This window comes from Rhinopithecus bieti, unplaced genomic scaffold, assembly GCF_001698545.2.
Source record: "Rhinopithecus bieti isolate Rb0 unplaced genomic scaffold, ASM169854v2 scaffold_2409, whole genome shotgun sequence".
NCBI classification, from domain to species: Eukaryota; Metazoa; Chordata; class Mammalia; order Primates; family Cercopithecidae; genus Rhinopithecus; species Rhinopithecus bieti.
Genome location: NW_016803686.1, coordinates 437,847 through 458,546, shown reverse-complemented (window position 1 = coordinate 458,546; position 20,700 = coordinate 437,847). Strand labels below are relative to the sequence as shown.

Sequence of the window (20,700 nt, the reverse complement as noted above, 5' to 3'; positions counted from 1 at the left end):
CATCAGAGAAATGCAAATCAAAACCACAATGAGATACCATCTCACACCAGTTAGAATGGCAATCATTAAAAAGTCAGGAAACAACAGGTGCTGGAGAGGATGTGGAGAAATAGGAACACTTTTACACTGTTGGTGCGAGTATAAACTAATTCAACCATTGTGGAAGACAGTGTGGCAATTCCTCAAGGATCTAGAACTAGAAATACTATTTGACCCAGCCATCCCATTACTGGGGATATACCCAAAGGATTATAAAATCATGCTACTATAAAGACACAGGCATACGTATGTTTATTGCGGCACTATTCACAATAGTATCAACCCAAACGTCCATTAGTGATAGACTGGATTAAGAAAATGTGGCACATATACACCATGGAATACTATGCAACCACAAAAAAGGATGAGTTCATGTCCTTTTGTAGGGACATGGATGAAGCTGGAAACCATCATTCTGAGCAAACTATTGCAAGGACAGAAAACCAAACACCGCATGTTCTCACTCATAGGTAGGAATAGAACAATGAGAAAACTTGGACACAGGGTGGCAAACATCACACACCCGGGCCTGTCGTGGGGTGAGGGAATGGGGGAGGGATAGCATTAGGAGAAACACCTAATGTAAATGACAAGTTAATGGGTACAGCCAATCAACATGGCACAATTATACATATGTAATAAACCTGCACATTGTGCACATGTACCCTAGAATTTAAAGTACAATTAAAAAAAGAAAAAAAGAGACAACCAGACATTGTGTGCCATATTGCATGTGTGCATGTCGTACAATACACAGCAATACTTATAACGTATTCTTGCCATCCCTGCCCTATCCCCACAAAAAAGCCTGCCAGTGACTAAGCCTCTACATCTAACTACCAACTTATAAGAAATATGGGAGAACTGTGGAGACTAAAGAACATGTTTAAAAAAGCATATGGAGATAGAAACAATCAAATTCAAAACATGAAAAAGTACAGAAAATTACCTGTTACCTCAAGAAATAATAGCAAGGAAATAACTTTGGAATAGATGGAAAGGGAGCTGATGCAACTTGAATACTGATTCAAACAAACTATAAAGAATTCATGGCCGGGCGCGGTGGCACAAGCCTGTAATCCCAGCACTTTGGGAGGCCGAGACGGGCGAATCACGAAGTCAGGAGTTCGAGACCATCCTGGCTAACACGGTGAAACCCCGTCTCTACTAAAAAATACAAAAGCTAGCCGGGTGAGGTGGCTGGCGCCTGTAGTCCCAGCTACTCGGGAGGCTGAGGCAGGAGAATGGCGTAAACCCGGGAGGCGGAGCTTGCAGTGAGCTGAGATCCAGCCACTGCACTCCAGGCCGGGTGACAGAGCAAGACTCCGTCTCAAAAAAAAAAAAAAAAAAGAATTCATGAGACAATCAGAGATATCTAAAATCTGACTAGAGATTTAAATGACATTAAGAAGCTATCACTATGTTTTAAATATAATAATTGTGTTAAGATCCTATTTAAAAAAAATAAAACAGGCCAGGTGTAGTGCTCACGCCTGTAATCCCAGCACTCTGGGAGGTGGAGGTGGGTGGATCACTTGAGCCCAGAAGTTCGAAACCAGCCTGGGCAACATGGCAAAACCCTATCCCTACCAAAAATACAAAAATTTAGCTGGGCGTGGTGGCAGGTGCCTCTGGTCCCAGCTACTTAGGAGGCTGAGGTGGAAGGATCACTTGAGCCCACAAGGCAGAGGCTGCAGTGAGAAAAGCTCACACCACTGCACTCCAGCCTGGGTGACAGAGTAAGACCCCATCTTAAAACACACCCACACACAAAACAAAACAAAACAAAACAAAACAAAACCCTACCACTTAAAGACACACACTCAAATATTTACAGATAATGCTAAATAATATCTGGGATATGATTTAAAATAACCAGCAAGGATGGGAGGGGAAAGAAGCACACAGACAAAGTAAGACTGACTGTGGCCATATGTTGGTAATAGCTGCTGAGTGATGATGTTATGAAGACTCAAAGTTACTCAATTCTATTTATAGTAACTTTATCGTATTTTGAAATATTCTAATTTAAAAAGCTTTAACAAATTCTTAGAGATCATAAATATGAATTTCATAAGTGAAATTGCTTCCAACATGTTATGTAAAGTAGAATTACAGATACCGTCTATCCATGTCATTACCTTAAGAAAGAGCTGAAAGAAGTGAAAAATCCCACAGCTAAATAAATGTGTTTTCTAAAAGAGATCATCCAAATAATGCTCTTTAACTTTTACTTATGTAACTGATATACTGAGTAGGGACTGTGAGGTAGCAGAGCTGCAGGCAAGTGTCAGTGATACATACTGTATAGTCCTCTTTGACTAAGCACATCATCCTGTTTTACTTTGCTTTGTGATTTTTTAACAGAGAATCTGAGTCAATTTGATACTGTATCTTGGAAGATTAGGTGAACTTCTGTTGTTGAGGCTACTTGGAATAAGAGAAATGAAGACAACTGAAACTAAAGGTAATTACTACCTAAAACACAAAGATACAAAATAGCTCATTTCTGCTCCTTTTCTCCCCTCCCAGGGAATAAGCAACCCCTCCCCTATTATCGAATCTTTAATTAAAAAGGGAAATAGATTACAGATTTTGGTATTCCCACCTGTCTTCGAGTACCTATTTTACTGCAAGCAGTCCCCAAGCTAGGTCTTTCTAACTGCTGTAACCCAATTTTTGCACTTCTCCCAATCCTTCAAGCCCAAAATTTCATAAAAATTAATGTTTTATAAAATGTAATTATGCACACTGCCTACCACAGTGCACCCCCTATAATTCCATTCAAAAGATGCTTAGTATGGATGAAGATAGTCTGATGGTCATTCTGAATATACTGACTTCCTGTCTGCTACATTTGTTCTGCTTCTAGCTGAACTGCACTGCTATCTTCTTTATCTCTACTTTCTCCAGTGGGTCAAAGAATAACGAGTTTAGAGGAATCAAATACTCTAATATTAGAATTGATTTTTTATGTATCAAGGTGACTTACACTATGACATGTTATATAAATTTAATTATCATATGTATTCTAAAGTACATATAAAAGCAATTTTTAGCTTTCCTATAAGGAGTCAGAACATAGGTTTCCTTACACTAAAGTGAAAATGGTTATAAAAATATCATTTTCCCTTCTAAATTTGAATGTGTATTATATTTGAGAAAACAAGTTTTTTAAAACTTACCACTTTAGTAAAAAGAATGATGGTCTTTTCCAGTCTATCTCTACACACATTATCTGTACCTATACTTCTACCTGTTAAAAATACATTTCAAATATTAGTAGAAGTTAATATTCTGTAAGTTCACAACCAAGACATCAAAACTTTCACAAAATAATATTGCTGGTTTTATTTTGCATATTACGCATCATGAATTCATTATTTAAAAAGCAATACCAAGATTTACACCGAATGACACAGTAGCCCTCTGTGCCACATTATACAAAATTAATCCTAATATATGAACTGAACTCATTTTTATAGTAAAAGAATAGTCGTTTTAGCAATGAATCATGGATAACATTTAAAAACTAAATGTCACAGCTGAAGTACAACACACATGTGTAAAATAAAGCACTCAAGGAGTAACATACTCATTATCATTTTTCCTGTATCTTCTGACAAATTGATTCTGATAATTTCCCTGGCGTGATTTTTGTTTTTGTACATTCAGAACAATGTCCACCAGCTCATCAGCTACTCTGCTCTCTAATAATACTCTTCATATTCTGTTTGTTCATTTGTCTTATTCTCTCCTGGAAGGGTTTGTATTCTTCCTTCTGCCACGCCCACAAGCATGGCAGAGAAAAATGACTATTTTTAGAAAACGTAACTTACACAATATGAACATTCCTGCATGCATATCTTTGCATGCATAGTACCCAGAACCGTGTCTGCCAAAAGGCTCAATAACGTTTTACTAAATTGAAACTGACTAACATAAAACAATCAGTAGCTCCTTAAAAGAGAGTAGACTAAGATATCTTCTCAGGACAGCAAATCCCCAAACACACACACACACACACACACACACACAATTTGTGCGTGCACACATGTGTATGTCCAAATAAAGGTGCTTACAATCACATGGAAGAAGAAGATAACAAACAGACCACCAGTAAAATACAACACAAATATAAATGCTATAGTCTCTCACATGGGACAGTGAATAATAAAGGATACTAAAGATAAGCCACTGGAGGTTAATGAACAAGGGATTTACAAAATGAAACTGTCAGTTAAGGAAATTTGTATCACAGTGATATGCAGCAAATACTAAAAGCAAAAGAGTCTATAAGAAGTCTAAACAGGATTTGGCATATACTCTATAGGTAATATTTGTTATACATATGACTGTTGTGAACATCTGCCTGGAAAGGGGTAGCCGCAGAAGAAATATAGAAAGGGGAACGAACACAAAATAGATTTTTTTTTTTCTTGAGACGGGGTTTGTTCTGTCACCCAGTTTGAAGTGTAGTGGTGAGATCACTGCTCACTACAGCCTCAACCTCCCAGGTTCAATCAATCCTTCTTGAGTAGCTGGGACTTCAGGCACACACCACCATGCCTGGCTAACTTTCTAATATTTTTTGTAGAGACAGGGTTTCCTCATGCTGCCCAGGCTGGTCTCCAACTCCTGGGCTCAAGCGATCCATTCGCCTCGGCATCCCAAAGTGCTGGGGTTACAGGCATGAGTCATCACGCCTGGCCTCAGGGAAATCTTTTTTTAAAAATCTATTTTGGTCAGGCAAGGTGGCTCACACCTGTAATTCCAACACTTTGGGAGATGAAGGTGGGCGGATCGCTTTAGCCCAGGAGTTTGAGACCAGCCTGGCAACAAGGCAAATTCCTCTACACTCATTACCAGTACAGTAGTCTCCTCTTAGTTTTGCCTTCCCCAGTATCAGGTGCCTGCAGTCAATCACAATCCAAAAATATTAAATAGAAAATTCCAGAAATAAACCATTCTTAAGTTTCCAATTGTGCAGCATCCTGAGTATGGTGATAAATCTCAAGTTGGCCCACTCTGTCCTGCCCCAGATGAGAATCCTCCCTTTGTCCAGCAAACCCCGGCTATATACACTACCCGCCTGTTAATCACTTAGTAGTCACTTTGGATATTAGCTCGAAAAAGCATAGTACACATAGGGTTTGGTACTATCTGTGGTTTCAAGCATCCGCTGTAGGTCTTGGTTTGTAGTCCAAGGAGGGAATTCTGTACATGAGACAAAGGGTAAGCTTCTAACTTAACTTCAGAAAGTTGATACAAAATACTCATTTTAGCTACATATAGGATCTCTGCAGCTATCACGTGCTCACTCAGGGGGGCAATTTGACAAGAGACACTTTATCTCAGATAGCGCACCAGAAGCTATTAATGAATAAGTATCTATTAATCCCTCATTAATCCTAGCTATTAATGAATAAAAATTCTACAGTAAAAAGGACTGCAATGAAAGTACTTACTGCATTCCAGAAACTGTTTTAGACGTTCAAATATTCCATGTAAAAAACCCTAGAAAAGAGTATTATTTGAAATATCTCAATTTACTGTTATAAACATTTACCTTGTACCCTTTTCAGGGATACTAAAACAAATCTATTACATCACTTTAAAAGTTAGCTGAAGAAAAATAAGTTAAAATTAGTTAAGCAAAAAACAATTCACTATTATAAACAAGGAAATAACTATAGTATTTCACCTCTTCAATATCTCCTTTAGTTACATAAATCACTTTGCAACAAATAAAAAATTACTTTCTAAGCATCCTGTTTCACTAAACACTCTCTATTCTCCTTACTTTGCTTTAATTTTTCTTCACAGGCTTTAAATCCCTTGAAATATTGCATTTGTCCATTTATTATGTGGCTCCTTACATTAGAATATAAGCTCCTTGAGAGCCAGAACTGTGCTCTGTTTACTGCTTTATCCCAGAATCCTGGAACATTGTTTGGCAATAATTAAGTATTCAAAAAATGAATACATGGTAGCAATTATTTACACCACAGTTCTTAACTCCAAGTATATGACACATTGGTCCTCAGATACTAGTATTAGATAGGCATCAACATATACTGGCTAGGTCTAACGGACCATTATTTTTGAAAACATATTCTAAGATATGTTTTGAATAATTAACAGGAATAAATAAAAAGAAATAGTGAAAAAAATTAAAATTTTTAACAAGAATTTAAACATAGAAGACATCTTTGTATCAATAAATGTTGGCATATAAACATCATAAAAGATGTCACACACTCTATTAGCAAATGAAGTGGTCTCGTTTTGTCATGAAATACTGGATGATGGTGGCTTTCCTGGAAAATAATTAACTCTAGAATGCTACAATTCCTCTCTATCCTCAGAAATATATTGTTCATTCATCAATTCTTGAGTTTGAGAAAATTCAACTAGGATACCATTATCTGAAGACTTAGTGTCTGAGATTTTACTTAGACAATCAATTTCATTGTTAACATTAGAGTCGAGAGTACTGCTCTCAGACTCTGAATACCCGTCCACTGACTCATCAAAAACTAGTAAACCTTTTCCTCTGTCAATTTCCTTCCCTCTCTGTCATTTCAGGTAGAAAATGTAAAATTCTGAATTCTCAACTATATTAAATAAAAGCTAAAAGCAGAGTAAAATGAATGTTTCCAATCTTCCTTTATACTTTCCAGAAAAGGGACACAATACAATTAATACAATTTGTGTTAAATTAATTTAATTGGCAACACAATTAAAAGAAGAAGAAAACTTCAGGATGACAACTTCACTACTGCATCATCTTCCATTTTCATACTATTTCTGTCTTTTTAAAGCATAGTTGACAATAATTTATAATGAAAAAGTAATAACATAACAATGAAACAGCAAAAGGTTTCAATACAAAAGAATAAGATCACTAAGAGATCCCATGTCTCTTAAATTTATAAAAGGGTCCAATAGTCCTATTCTCCAAAGAAAGTAGAAAATTATAAAGGCCACCGATTTTAAAAGCCATCATATCAATGTGCCTGCCTTCAGAGCCCAGAATCTCACCACTGTCATGTATCATTTCTTTAGCATCTTTTAAGCTCTCTGTTGTTTTTAAGATTTTTAGGCCAGGTGTGGTGGCTCACGCCTTTAATCCCAGCACTCTGGGAGGCCGAGGCGGGTGGATCACCTGAGGTCAGGAGTTCGAGGCCAGCCTGGCCAACAGGGAGAAACCCTGCCTCTACTAAAAATACAAAAACTTAGCTGGGCGTGGTGGTGCACCCCATAGTCCCATCTACTCAGGAGGCTGAGGCAGGAGAATCGCTTGACCTTGGGAGGCAGAGGTTGCAGTGAGCCAAGATCACGCCATTGCACTCCAGCCTGGGCAACAGAGTGAGACTGTCTCAAAAAAAAAAAAAAAAGATTTTTATATTATTTGAAACATTGTCCTTCATTTGTTAAGATTTTATCCTCTAATTGATTGATATACCTTAATTATTAAATGCTACAATAAGGCATTTATAACTGAGTAAAGGTTGACATATGATTTATGCAAACAGAAGACTCTTAAGGCAAAGCCAAAGCTCACAAAATATGAATGATGGCCCAAGTAAACCACTATTTCAACTCATGGGAATAGAAATCAAATCAATTCATTTTCACTTAAAAAAAGATAAACATAATATTCTAGTTAATATAATGAGAGTAATATTGCATATAATTCCTGAGGCTTTTGACACATTGCTTCTAACATAAAGGATTTATTCATTAAACAAATAACTATTGAGAATTTACTATATGAAAAAGACTGTTCCAAGCTCCAAGTCAGAGTGAATAAAACAAAACCCCTGCCTTCATGGAATTTATACATTCTAGTGAGGGAATTGAAAGGGAGTTGTCAAGTTGGTTTCTCAAAAATCTTTTTTGGCAGTATGGCAATTAAAGTGTATTTGGATTTAAACTGAGGCTTGATATCTTTCAGCAATTTGGTAATATGTATCAATACTGTGGAGGTGCATATGCTTAACCCAACACTTTCAATTCTAGGAATTTATCCTAAAGAGATTAGAAAACCACATAACAGTTACCTAAATGTTCACTCCATATCTTTTATCAAAAATGAGAAACTGAGAACCTGTATGTCCATCAACAGATAATTGTGTAAGTACATTATAAGAATCCTATATTAATATCTCTTTTGTAAAAAATTAGTCTACTGACACTAATCATATGAATGTACCATACAATCATTTTTAAAATAACATGTAACAACAATACAACTGACAAGGGAAAACTATCTATAATATGCTTAGTTTGTCTTTAAAATGAAAGTAAGGAAACAACAAGTAAATATTATCCCATTTGTATCAAATTGAGTGAGAAGGTCTATCCAGAATAATATGCATAAAATGTCTTCAAGGATATTTATAAACTTCAGCAGTATCTCTGAAGAGTAAGATTACAAGCGATTTTTTAGTTTCTTTTTCTGAAATTTTTAACTTAAAAAAAAAGCATGTCAATTTTCATAAAATGAAATAACCATTAGGCCGGGCGCCGTGGCTCAAGCCTGTAATCCCAGCACTTTCGGAGGCCGAGGCGGGTGGATCACGAGGTCAGGAGATCGAGACCCTCCTGGCTAACACGGTGAAACCCCGTCTCTACTAAAAAATACAAAAAACTGGCCGGGCGAGGTGGCGGGCACCTGTAGTCCCAGCTACTCGGAGGCTGAGGCGGGAGAATGGCGGGGACCCGGGAGGCGGAGCTTGCAGTGAGCCGAGATCGCACCACTGCACTCCAGCCTGGGCGACACAGTGAAACTCCGTCTCAAAAAAAAAAAAAAAACCATCATATTATGATGATGTATATTAATCAGTTTTAAACTCTTTTAACAATAGAACAATTACTTCAATCAAATGTCATCAATATACAAAAAAAATCTATTTTTTTAATGGCTCTGGTCAAATCTAGTAGGGGAGACCTAAAGACCCAACTAGATTTATTTTTTCCTCAACTCCTGAGCAACCCCCAAAGCAACTTACAAAAAGCAATGTTTTACCTGAGCTAAACTTACTGTGAATACTAACACAGATCTAAGTATAATAAAATGCCACTTCATCTATTAAAAAAAAAAAAATGCAACTAGGCCAAGCACAGCCACGCCTGGGAGGCCAAAGAGGGCGGATCACTTGAGGCCAGGAGTTCGAGACCAGCCTGGCAGAAATGGTGAAATCCTGTCTCTACTACAAATACAAAAATTAGCTGGGCGTGGTGGCGCATGCCTGTAATCCCAGCGACTTGGGAGGCTGAGGCAGGAGAACTGCTTAAACCCAAGAGGCAGAGGCTGCAGAGACCCAAGATTGCGCCACCGCACTCCAGTCTGGGTGACAGAGCGAAATTCTGTCTCAAAAAAAAAAAGGTAACTATATTTTTGCATAGAAAAAAGAAGATGGATCTATAGACAATGAATATACATCACAACTTACGATCAATTTATTGACAAGGTTTTTCTCTCATATATTTTTTAATTGATTGCAAAGAGCATGTATTAATGTTATGATCAGACAGAAAAAAACAAATTTATTTTAAATACACAAAAACAAAGGAAAATATTAAGTATATAAATAACTATCTACAATGTGCCTGGTAATGTTATAATGGCATTCAAATTCACAGGAGTTCATTTTAATTTAAATTCAAATTAACACTCTCAATGTACCATGGTATCCTTGAGAAATATCCTGGGCCTATTTCCTCTCCTTCACACAACAGCCACTTTGATGTATGTAGTGAAAACAGACCAGACGTCTAAAAGTCAGAATGGTAAAAAACTAGATGGTCACTTAATAAAAACTCTTCTCATTGAATGCCAAATAAAAAGAGCACTCTTCCAAACATTCAGGAAAATACCACTTTCCCAAAGTCACGGCAAATTTCTTTGATCACTTACCATCACCTCCATATTCTTATGAGGCTCCACAAATCCATTAACAGTTAACTTACGCAGCACTGAAAAGCAAAAGCAAGCTTTACTTGAATCGTATTTTATCCTACGAAAAGTACAATCACAACAAAGATTCAGAATCACAAAACGTAATCAAGCTTGGAGGTTAATCTGGGTTAGAAAGTTAACTCCTGGTTATCTGGTTGGGAAATTAGTGGGAAAAATGGAACTAAAGTCTAGTTCTTCTGACTCACAAATGCAGTATTCTTCTGACTTATTGTTACTACTCATGTTTCTAAAACTGGATTCCAAAATTTACTGTAATTTATATAATTGTTAGTACTTCTTACCTGCAATAACTGAAATTGGAAAAGTTATTTCTATTTCACAAACTTTAAGCTATGACTCAACGGTAACCAAAAAACTTCATTCAGTTTTAGGCTATATTAATGGAAATACAGTTATCTCCTAAAAGGATACAAAATTAAACCCTATTCCCAAATTTGGAATCAACTACACTGCTCAACTGTGACATTTCATGAGTAACATGACAAACTAATGTACACAGAGAGATAAGCAGGATAATAGATTTGAAGGCAGAGCTAGATTTAAATCCTTGCTCTATTGTCTACAGCTGTAATACTACTTTGGGCAAATTTCTAGATCTCAGTTTCCTCATCTGTAAAATGTGGTTAACAAATCTTACTTCATAGGGTTATTGATGGATTCCACGGTATATGTAAAATATAGCAATTATTTAGCAACAATAAGGATGGTGACAGTGTAAGAGACAAAATTAAAAGTTCAGTAAATAAGCACTGCTATTACAATATTAAAAAATTATACCTTAAATAGTGTTTATGAGGTCTACAGGCAATGGATTAAATTTAGGTTTAGAATGTAGCTGTCTACTAGACCTTCAGTTTGTAAGTCGAAAGCAATGTATTAAAATTAGGTTTAGAATGTAGCTGTTTATAAGACCTTCAGTCTGAAACCATCAATTATATGCAACTCAGAAGTTGCTGCATCGTAACGATGCAGTAACTTTTCCTCGTTTTCATAAGGAGAAAACAGAATTCAAATTGAGTCCCTTATTCTGGGTATGCTTTCTCACCATAAGACCTTGAGCCATAATACCTGAGAGGATCCTTTCCTTCTCCCTTCCTAGTTAATTTCCACTTATCCTTTAAGATTACGGCTCAAAGATCACTTTCTCAGGGAAATTTTTTCTGATCATATTATCAGTTATCATAATATCATAAGGACTCTGTCACAGGTGTCACTTTAAATATATTTGTGGGATCATTTTATTAAGTCTGTCTCCCCAGTGCCAAGCACCTAGAGATTTGTAGAATGAAATAATGAATGCATCCATGTCTAAAAGATACTAAATGCACTAAGTGTAAATTCAGATAGAGATTACACAAAACAAAAATTCTAGTCTGGAGTATTTCTTCATTTCAGGACAGAAACATATAGTTACAGAACAAAATTTTCCAGGGCAGGATGTCTCTAAAAGTTAATGTGAATCTAAGACCTTTAGATGGTGAGGTATTAAAAGCTTAAGGCAGGCAAAGATATAGTAAAGCTACATATTTTTCGTCAGGAGTTAGGCTTTGAAATCAATAAGGTAAGAAAACCCTATAATCAAAAGAAATCTTGAAAATTTCTTGATCATTAAATATACTACTATACACACAGTTTTGTATACACAGCCTTATATCAGTTTCTCTGATTCTTTCTGAGTGAACATTTCTCTCCAATGTATGTAATTTCTTCCTCAAGGATGTTGACAAAACCATCTCCACTCACTTTTATAACTACTTCTACAATGGATTTTATTTTTCAACAGTCCTTTAAAATCATTCAAACATTTCTTCACAGGTTTCACAAAATATGCTGACAGTTTGGGATTTGTGCATCCATTGTCTGGTGAAAGTAAGTGATGCATTAAGGCAATGCCAAGACCGATGGGATTCCAAGGTACCAGAATGAGTATGATAAAAGAACTTATAAGTAAAACTAAAAAGAATGCAAACTGAGTTAGAGTAAGAGAGAAACTGATGCTGTCTGAGATCAAACTAAGAAAAACAAACTAGGTCAGGCACAGCGCTCATCCCTGTAATCCCATCACTTTGGGAGGTCAAGGCAGGAGGATCACTTGAAGCTAGGAGTTCAAGGCCAGAAAGACGTAAAAATCAGCCCGGTGGAGTGGCATGTGCCTGTAGTCCCAGTTACTCAGGAAGCTGCAGTGGGAGGATCACTTGAGCCCAGGAGTTCAAGGTTGCAGTGAGCTATGATTATGCCACTGTACTTCAAGCTGGGAGCAAGACCCTGTCTGTTCCAAAAAAAAAAAAAAAAAAAAAAAAAAAAAAAAAAAAAAAAAGAACTAACAGAGTCTTAGCAACCAGAACAGAAAGAAGAAAGAGAGGAGGGACTAGAACAGTAAGAGAACGAGACAAATGAGTATGTTTCAGAAGAAAAGGAACCTGGGAATACATTCATCAAGTTAAACAGCTCAAGGAAAGTGAGATGGAGATTTATGCTAAGGGAATGCCTGCAAGCAACATACACCAAGATGCAGGTCAAGATGGCATCCCAGCAAGCACCTTCTGAAATCCAAGTGAGTGTGAGGCACTAAGATGAAAGATGGAGCCTTGTCTTGCCAGGGAAAGGAGGGATGAAAGACAGTGCTCATTCCAGCCTGGAGAAAAAAATTTAGGAAAAGTTGGCATGACAATGATAAGTGTAGGGGTCCAGAATGAGAAAAATAAAGTAGAAACAAAAACTAGAAGCATTTGAAAAAAATATATTCAGAGCCATGAGGCCACAATAATGTGAATAATGTGAATCTAACTATCCACCTCAACTTACTATACGTGCTTTCAAAAATTAGAAGGGGTAGAGGAAGAGCTACTGTCACAAAACTATAAATAAGCCTTTATCTTTCAGGGAGAAATTAATCTCTTATTTTTCCAGTGAAATTGGGAACAGAAAACCCATCTAAAGAAACTATTTGGTGACTGTTCTGAGGTACCTCATTTCAAAAATGAACATATCAAGTTTAATAGTACCTTTCAATGATAGCAGAGTTCGTTCTAGTGAACTCAGAATTACAGCTTCATTGCCAGACGAAACTTGTTGCAGGAATGTGTCTGTGTGGTGATTCCACAGAGAGCAGGCAAAATTATAAATTCCAGAAGCTAACTGCAAAAAAAGGCAACAAATTTATTCATAGTGTATTATAGATTTCAGTAATACATTAGAACTACAAAGTAATATATTTTAGTTTTACAACTAAGCACACATTTTCTGAGAGATCTGAAATAGTCAAAGAGTATTTGTGGCAATGTTTCATACTTTTTTAGCCACAAAGCACAGTAACACATACAGCTTACACTGGCTGCTAAACACACACAGACACACCCCTAAAAGACTAGTTTCTTAAAACAATATTAATACCTCATCAAATCCTGCATTGCAGCCTTATATATTCTATTTTTATTCTTTTTATCCCCACTAATAGGTTGCAACCTCAGTTTAAAACAATGATTTATGGACTGTCACTGAGTATGTCAGATAAATCAATATAAGAAGATATACAAAGGAGAAAGCCTTCCGTGTTCTGCCAGTTCTACCCATACGGCTTTTGCACATTTAATGCCAGGAACATACCAACCACATGGTTTCTCAGTTGCTTTACTAAAGTGTACTGATATTTAAAAACCTGACCCTCACATTAAGAATGTTCTGCCTCAGGCCGGGCGCGGTGGCTCAAGCCTGTAATCCCAGCACTTTGGGAGGCCGAGGCGGGCGGATCACGAGGTCAGGAGATCGAGACCATCCTGGCTAACGCGGTGAAACCCTGTCTCTACTAAAAAATACAAAAAAACTAGCCGGGCGAGGTGGCGGCGCCTGTAGTCCCAGCTACTCGGAGGCCGAGGCAGGAGAATGGCGTGAACCCGGGAGGCGGAGCTTGCAGTGAGCCGAGATGGCGCCACTGTACTCCAGCCTGGGTGACAGAGCGAGACTCCGTCTCAAAAAAAAAAGAAAAAAAAGAATGTTCTGCCTCACACTTTGAGGCAGAACATCTTCCAGTGATATCTTCGATTTTTTCCAGGACTTCTCAAAGCAATCCAGCTGAGTCTACATGGCTATTTACTTTAAATTAAAATTAGATAAAGGTATTTATGACTAGTTATCATCAGCATACTTCAGAATACTTTTTCTTACTCAAGACATAAGCATCTCCTGTTGACTAATTAAATGCTATTTATAGAACAGGCATCAGAAACCAGAGCTGCAATCCTGTTAAAATTATGTTTTTATGAAAAAATCAAATTCCATTTACGTTAGTTTAATTAAGTATTTTTAATGGTCTGTGCCATTAAAACAGCTTCACAATATCCCCCGGAGCAACTGTGCATGTATCCACACAGAACACACAAGCTCAGCAAAGGCTTGAACCTCAGCTAACCTGAGTCTTGGCAAAACATCCTGTGATCCTCCCAGAACACAAGAGGATAGAAGGCTTGTAAGAAACTTACAAGACCATCTACTACTCGCCTCTTTATCTCCTCCTTTAGGCTATCATGAGACAGTTTCTCACCACCTCTCAGGTTCTGAAGAGGTATAAGGCTTTCTGTCCTTCTCCCCTTAAAATATACTGCAGAATATAAAACTACTGAGCTATACAGTCTAGAACTGGCTTCTCAGCAATTAAGCATCCCACGAGTCACATTAGAGTCATCCATCTCCTATTGTTTCTGTGTCATTCTTTCTTGTGTATGAGACAAGGCCCACAGGAAGCTCGCACCTGTAGGTGCTTCCCTTCTCTATCCAAATTAAATAATGAACTGCCTGAATCTAAAAGTGGTTCACTGTATCTTTACAAACTAAATCAGTCAGGGATGCCTTAGCCCTTCCTCGTCTTGTGTGTATACTTCACAACAGGTACAATGACTACTTATTAAGCTACTTTAGCATATTCTCAAGTATGTATGCAGTATTTCATAGAGTAAAATCAAACTGCTGAATCCTAATGTTTCATCATAGCCAAAATACTTTAGTGATCATTCTCTCAATAGTGTTATAACACAAACCGCTGTATCATAAAAAGAGTTTGAAAGTGACATTTTCCCATGAAGTAATAATGTAGCAGAGAAGCAAACATTCACTCTGATAGAAGGGAAATAATATTTAAAAAGTGGGAAAAAAGCTTTATTTCAACAAACTTGCATGCTTTACTTATAACTTCAGTAAACCATAAAATGAATTTGTATTTTTCTTAGTAAGTCCTTTCAGAAAATAAAAAAAGTCTGCAGAATTGAAAAAAATCTATCGTCCTAAAAAATTTTATTTATTATCTTAGGCTCGTGGTAATATTAGGCGGACCATCTGTGGCTATGAACTTTCCGCACATATGCATTAAAGATTTATTTTGGTCAGCCAGAAAGAAAGTGAAAGAATACAAAACAGAAGGATTTAGAAGGTACCGAAAGGGTAGAGAAGTTTTCTAGCAAAAGCACCACCTAAAATTAAATTTTAAACTAATGTAAAATTTCTTACTGTAGCAAATATTTCAACTTCCCAAAAATGAAATCTATAGCCTTGGCTATAATTTGTAGATTTGTTTTGTACTGTGTCTTTTTGTAACAAAACAAAAACTCAAAGGGTGCCATACCCAAATTTCAAGTAAGACCAAAAAACTATTATGCTTTAAACCGATATCTTGCTTACCACAAAATGACATTTTGAATAATTTTATAGCCTTTCTTTGCATCTCCTTAAAACTACCGGTTAACATTAACTTCTGTGTATAGATATTAAAATTGTTTAAGAGGACTTTATATTGAAATTTTTTGTGTCAGTATTATCTGAAGTCACTTGAACTCATTTAGAAGGTAAGCTCAGAGCAGGCGCAATGCCTCAGGCCTGTAATCTCAGTGCTTTGGGAGGCTGAGGCAGGTGATCACTTGGTGTCAGAAGACTAGCCTGTGCAACATGGTGAAACACGGTCTCTACAAAAAATAAAAAAAAATTAACCTGGTGTGGTGGGGTGCACCTGTACTTCCAGCTACTTGAGGGGCTGCAGTGGGAGGATGCCAGGATGCCTTGAGTCCAGGAAGGGAGGCTGCAGTGAGCCGAGACCACACCACTGCACTCCAATCTGGGTGACAAAGTGAGACCCTGTCTCAAAAAAAAAAAACACAAAACAACAACAAAAAATAACCAGCTGGGCACAGTGGCTCACACCTGTAATCCCAGCACTTTGGGAGGCCGAGGCAGGTGGATCATGAGGTCAAAAGACTGAGACCATCCTGGCCAACATGGTGAAACCCGTCTCTACTAAGAATACAAAAATTAGTTGGGCGTGGTGGTGCACACCTGTAGTCCCAGCCAGTCGGGAGGATGAGGCAGGAGAATCCGGAAGGCAGAAGTTGCAGCAAGCAGAGATATCGCCACTGCACTCTAGCCTGGCGACAGAGCAGGCTCCATTTCAAAAAAAAAAAAAAAAAAAAAACCATATAGGCCAGGTGCAGTGGCTCACGCCTGTAATTCCAACACTTTGGGGAGCCAAGACGGGTGGATCACCTGAGGTCAGGAGTTCGAGACCAGCCTGGCCAACATAGCGAAATCCCATCTCTATTACAAATACAAAAATTAGCTGGGCATGGTGGCACGTGCCTGTAATCCCAGCTACTCAGGAAGCTGAGGCAGGAGAAATGCTTGAACCCAGGAGTTGGAGGCTGCAGTGAGCTGAGATCACACTATTGCTCTCCAGTCTGCGTAACAGAGACTCCATCATTAAATAAATAAATAAATAAATAAATAAATAAATAAATAAATAAATAAATAAAACTACATACACAAATAAAAGGTATGTTCCGGATATCAGTTCATCAGTATACAAGTATTTATGTAGATAATGATGACATAAATGGTAAATAAAATAACATTTACAGCATTTACAGAATAAGACATTTATTAAACCTTACTATGCACTAGGCAGTACTCTGTCAGCACTTTACCTGTGTTAACTTATTTAATCATCACAATCTAAAAGTAGATATTATTTACTCTCCTTTTACAATAAGAAAATTAAGTGAGGTATAGAAAAGTTAAGTAACTTGCCCAAGAATAAAGAACACAGTAAGAGGAAGAGACAGGATTTGAATCCAAGGAAGGTGCTCAAAACCTGCTTTATTATCTTCTATGCTCTAATGTCTCCTAATACAATAACTAACAATTAACTGCATTGTATAAAAGAGATAAGCATTTTTGGTATAATTAAGTTCTGTTTAAACTTTTTTTTTTGAGACAAAGAGTCTCACTCTGTTGCCTAGGCTAGAGTGCAGTGGTGTGAGCACAGCTCGCTGCAGCCTCAATCTCCTGGGCTCAAGCAATCGCCTCACCTCAGCCTCCTGAGTAGCTGGGACTACAGGGGTGCACCACACCAGGTTAATTTATATATTTATTTTTACTTTTTGTAGGATGGGGTCTCACTATATTGCCCAGCCTGGTCTCAAACTCCTGGGCTCAAATGATCCTCCTGCCTCAGCCTCCCAAAGTGTTGGGATTACAGGCATAAGCCACCATGCTTGGCCCTGTTTAAACCTTTTGATATCAAAATATAAAGTACACCCTGGGCATAGTATCTGACAAAAGTACACCCTGGGCATGGTATCTGACAACTGTAATCCCAGCACTTTGGGAGGCTAAGGCAAAAGGACCACTTGAGGTCAGGAGTTGAAGAACCACCTAGGCAACAAAGTGAGACTCTGTTTCTACAAAATGTTTCTTAACAAATTAGCTGGACATGGTGGTGCATGACTGTAATCTCAGCTACTTGCAAGGCTGAGGTGAGAGGATCATTTGAACCCAGGAGTTCGGGGCTGCAGTGAGCCACGATCACAACACAGCACTCCAGTCAGGACAAAAGTGAGGCACTGTCTCTAAACATAAATTGAATGTTTTTCTTGTATATACACATATATTCATATACATATAAGTAACATACATGTGTAAATTAGAACTAGCCATAGTTCTAATTTAAACATTCACTATGTTGTTAGTGTAAACATTCACTAGCCATAATGGCCATAGACCTTTTATCTAATTCTCAATACCTTCCACTACCACTACATGCCAGACTCGCTGGAAAAAAAAAAAAAAAAAAAAAGGATGGTAACAGTAATTATTCCCTAGTTCCTCAATTAAAAGTAAGATTAAGCTTGGGGGGAAAAAAAAAGTCAGCCAAATAAAACATGGCACAGACTCAAGAAGCAAAACATTAAGGGAGAATTTGCCACCCTACATAACCAGCATATTTTGAAATTGTGTCAGATTTTTTAAAAGTATTTTGTATTGGCCGGGCACAGTGGCTCATACCTGTAATACCAGCTACTCAGGAGGCCAAGACAGGAGGATTGCTTGAGCCCAGGAGTTCAAGGTTGCAGTGAGCTATGAGTGTACCATTGAACTCTAGCTTGGGAGACAAAACCCTGTCTATAAAAAATAAAAACAGTATTTTTTAATAATGGTAGCAAAGGGGCAAAACTGTTTTATTTTTTTCAGGCCTGACTTCTGTTACCAGAAGAATATCTCTTTGCAGAATTCTACCACTTGCATACACACAATGCAAATCACAGTAGACATATTAAACATAAAATCTTCCCCACTCAGCTACAAAACAAAGAACAAAAAATACCATCTCTGAATACTACACCAAAGGTTCTTACCGTCACAAGATTGAATAAAAGGAAGTATTTAATCATGGTGGAATCAAAGTCATTAAAATAAAATTCTATTCTGTTCCATAAAATTATCTCCTTTTCTATTTATCATTTGACTCTAAAAATACGTGTTAGAAAGTTCAGTAATTCAGGTAGTCAAAGATTCCACTCTATTTCACCTTAAGCAACTTTCAATGTTGAAATTTTCATTCCTACTTCTCACAAAAATAAATAAGATTTATAGATACTAGTGGCAAAATTAGATCTTGATCTATTAATTCTTCCCTCTTTCTGTCCCTAGAAAGTAATACTTAATATGAGAGAACTACAGGCTAAAACATCTCAAATCTGAAAACCTGAAGTATTTGCTTCAAAATCCTTAACTTTGAGTGTCAGCATGATGCTCAAGAGAAATGATCACTGGAGTGTTTCAATTTTCAGATTTTCACATTTGAGATGTTCAACGTAAGTATAATGAAAATATTACAAAATCTGAAAAAAATCTGAAACATTTCTGTTCCCAAGCATTGCAGATAAGAAGTACTTAACCTGTACCTTAAGGACTACAGATATGAAAAGCACATAAGACACCTGGCACACAGCAGGTATTGCTAAATGAAGGCATGTAGTATTTGAGACAGAAATTAAAAAAAAAAAAAAACCAATAGTATGGAAATTTAAAAACAAAAACCTAACAGTTAAGGACATTAGGCATCTCTTAAAGTTCCAATTCAAGACTTTCTAGCTAGCCTACGAAAGGTCTGTACACAAATGGCTGGAATGAAGAAGCAATAGCACTACCTTTCGACAAAGAGTCTCTCCTTGACCAAACTTTAATTAGGCTTTTCTGAACCTTTGTCCTAACTAGGCTTCTACTTTTGGACTTCCAAAACGTCTGTTCTTTGCATCACCCAATTTTAGCAAGAAATCTTGCTATGTTGGTTTAGCCAAAATCCCCTATCCTTGACATCTGATATTATCAATATCTAATCAGGTTGCTTTCAGCAAGAATCCTATTAGGTCAGTTTGGCCAAGAACCCCCTCTCATCCCTGATGATTCTTTTTAGTAATTTTCCATCCTCACAACTCCCACAACCCTCCTGCAATCGCCCACCCTTTCCACCCCTGCTCCTTGGCAATAAATTCCCACTTTTCCTTGTATTCAGAGTTGAGCACAATTTCTCTCCCCTATCGCAAAACCCCACTACAGTAGCACCATCTGAATAAAGTCTGTTTTATCATCCTTTACAAGTGTTTGAAAAGTTTTTCTTTAACACTTTTCAGCCCTTTACCTTCAGTAAACGCAGGGAAAGATAAAGAAAGAAGAAACATCAGAAATAAAGAAGAAACCACAGGAAGCAACCATTGCCAACTAATATATTCACAAGCCCTGTATAACCTCCTATCTGCTCCAGAAAACACCAACTGATACATGCTTATAGAAGGCTCAGCCAGAAAAGAGTAAGTAATAAAGCAAACAAGTAGGAGAAATACAAATATTTTTTTTCTATATGTGATTCTAAAAACTGTGGAGGGGGAAAGGAATATTCAGTGAGACAATATGCAAATAAACTATTTAATGAAACATGTTAAGTACTAGTTCATGAAATACTTAACATTTTCTATTTCTAAACCAGAAGAAACAGTGCCACCTACTGACTGCTTAGTGGCTGTAACTGAGAAACCCAAAGCCTTGACTCCAAAGTATCAAAAGCTAAACATTACACACTAAGTATTTCAGCACTTCAAATATTCTTAAACTTTTTTAGCCTCCTAATTGTCTTCATAATTTTCCCTTAAGAAATGTTAGCACCAAAAAAGTTTTACATCAAAGTTCATGTATTAAATAATTCATCACTAATACTGGGACAAAAAATACTACCCATGAGCTACCGATGCCAAACTCTGCTTACCCTGAACCTAATCAGCAACGTATATAATCAATAAATGTAGAAGGTGGGGCATCCTACAAGACAACTGATCTCGTTTTTTTTTTTTTTTTTTTTT

The 20,700-nt window shown here is 37.1% G+C and overlaps 1 protein-coding gene across 1 annotated transcript in view; it reads right to left on the bottom strand.

The window, feature by feature from the left end:
* Positions 1–20,700, bottom strand: part of IPO11 (importin 11) — a 233,060-nt gene that overhangs the window by 155,655 nt on the left and 56,705 nt on the right. Inside the window, exons 7-10 of the mRNA XM_017850710.1 lie at positions 13,033–13,165; positions 9,965–10,023; positions 5,508–5,556; positions 3,225–3,295 (exon numbers count right to left, since the gene is read on the bottom strand). Coding sequence (XP_017706199.1) covers positions 3,225–3,295; positions 5,508–5,556; positions 9,965–10,023; positions 13,033–13,165 — 312 coding nt within the window. The remainder of the gene's footprint in view (positions 1–3,224; positions 3,296–5,507; positions 5,557–9,964; positions 10,024–13,032; positions 13,166–20,700) is intronic.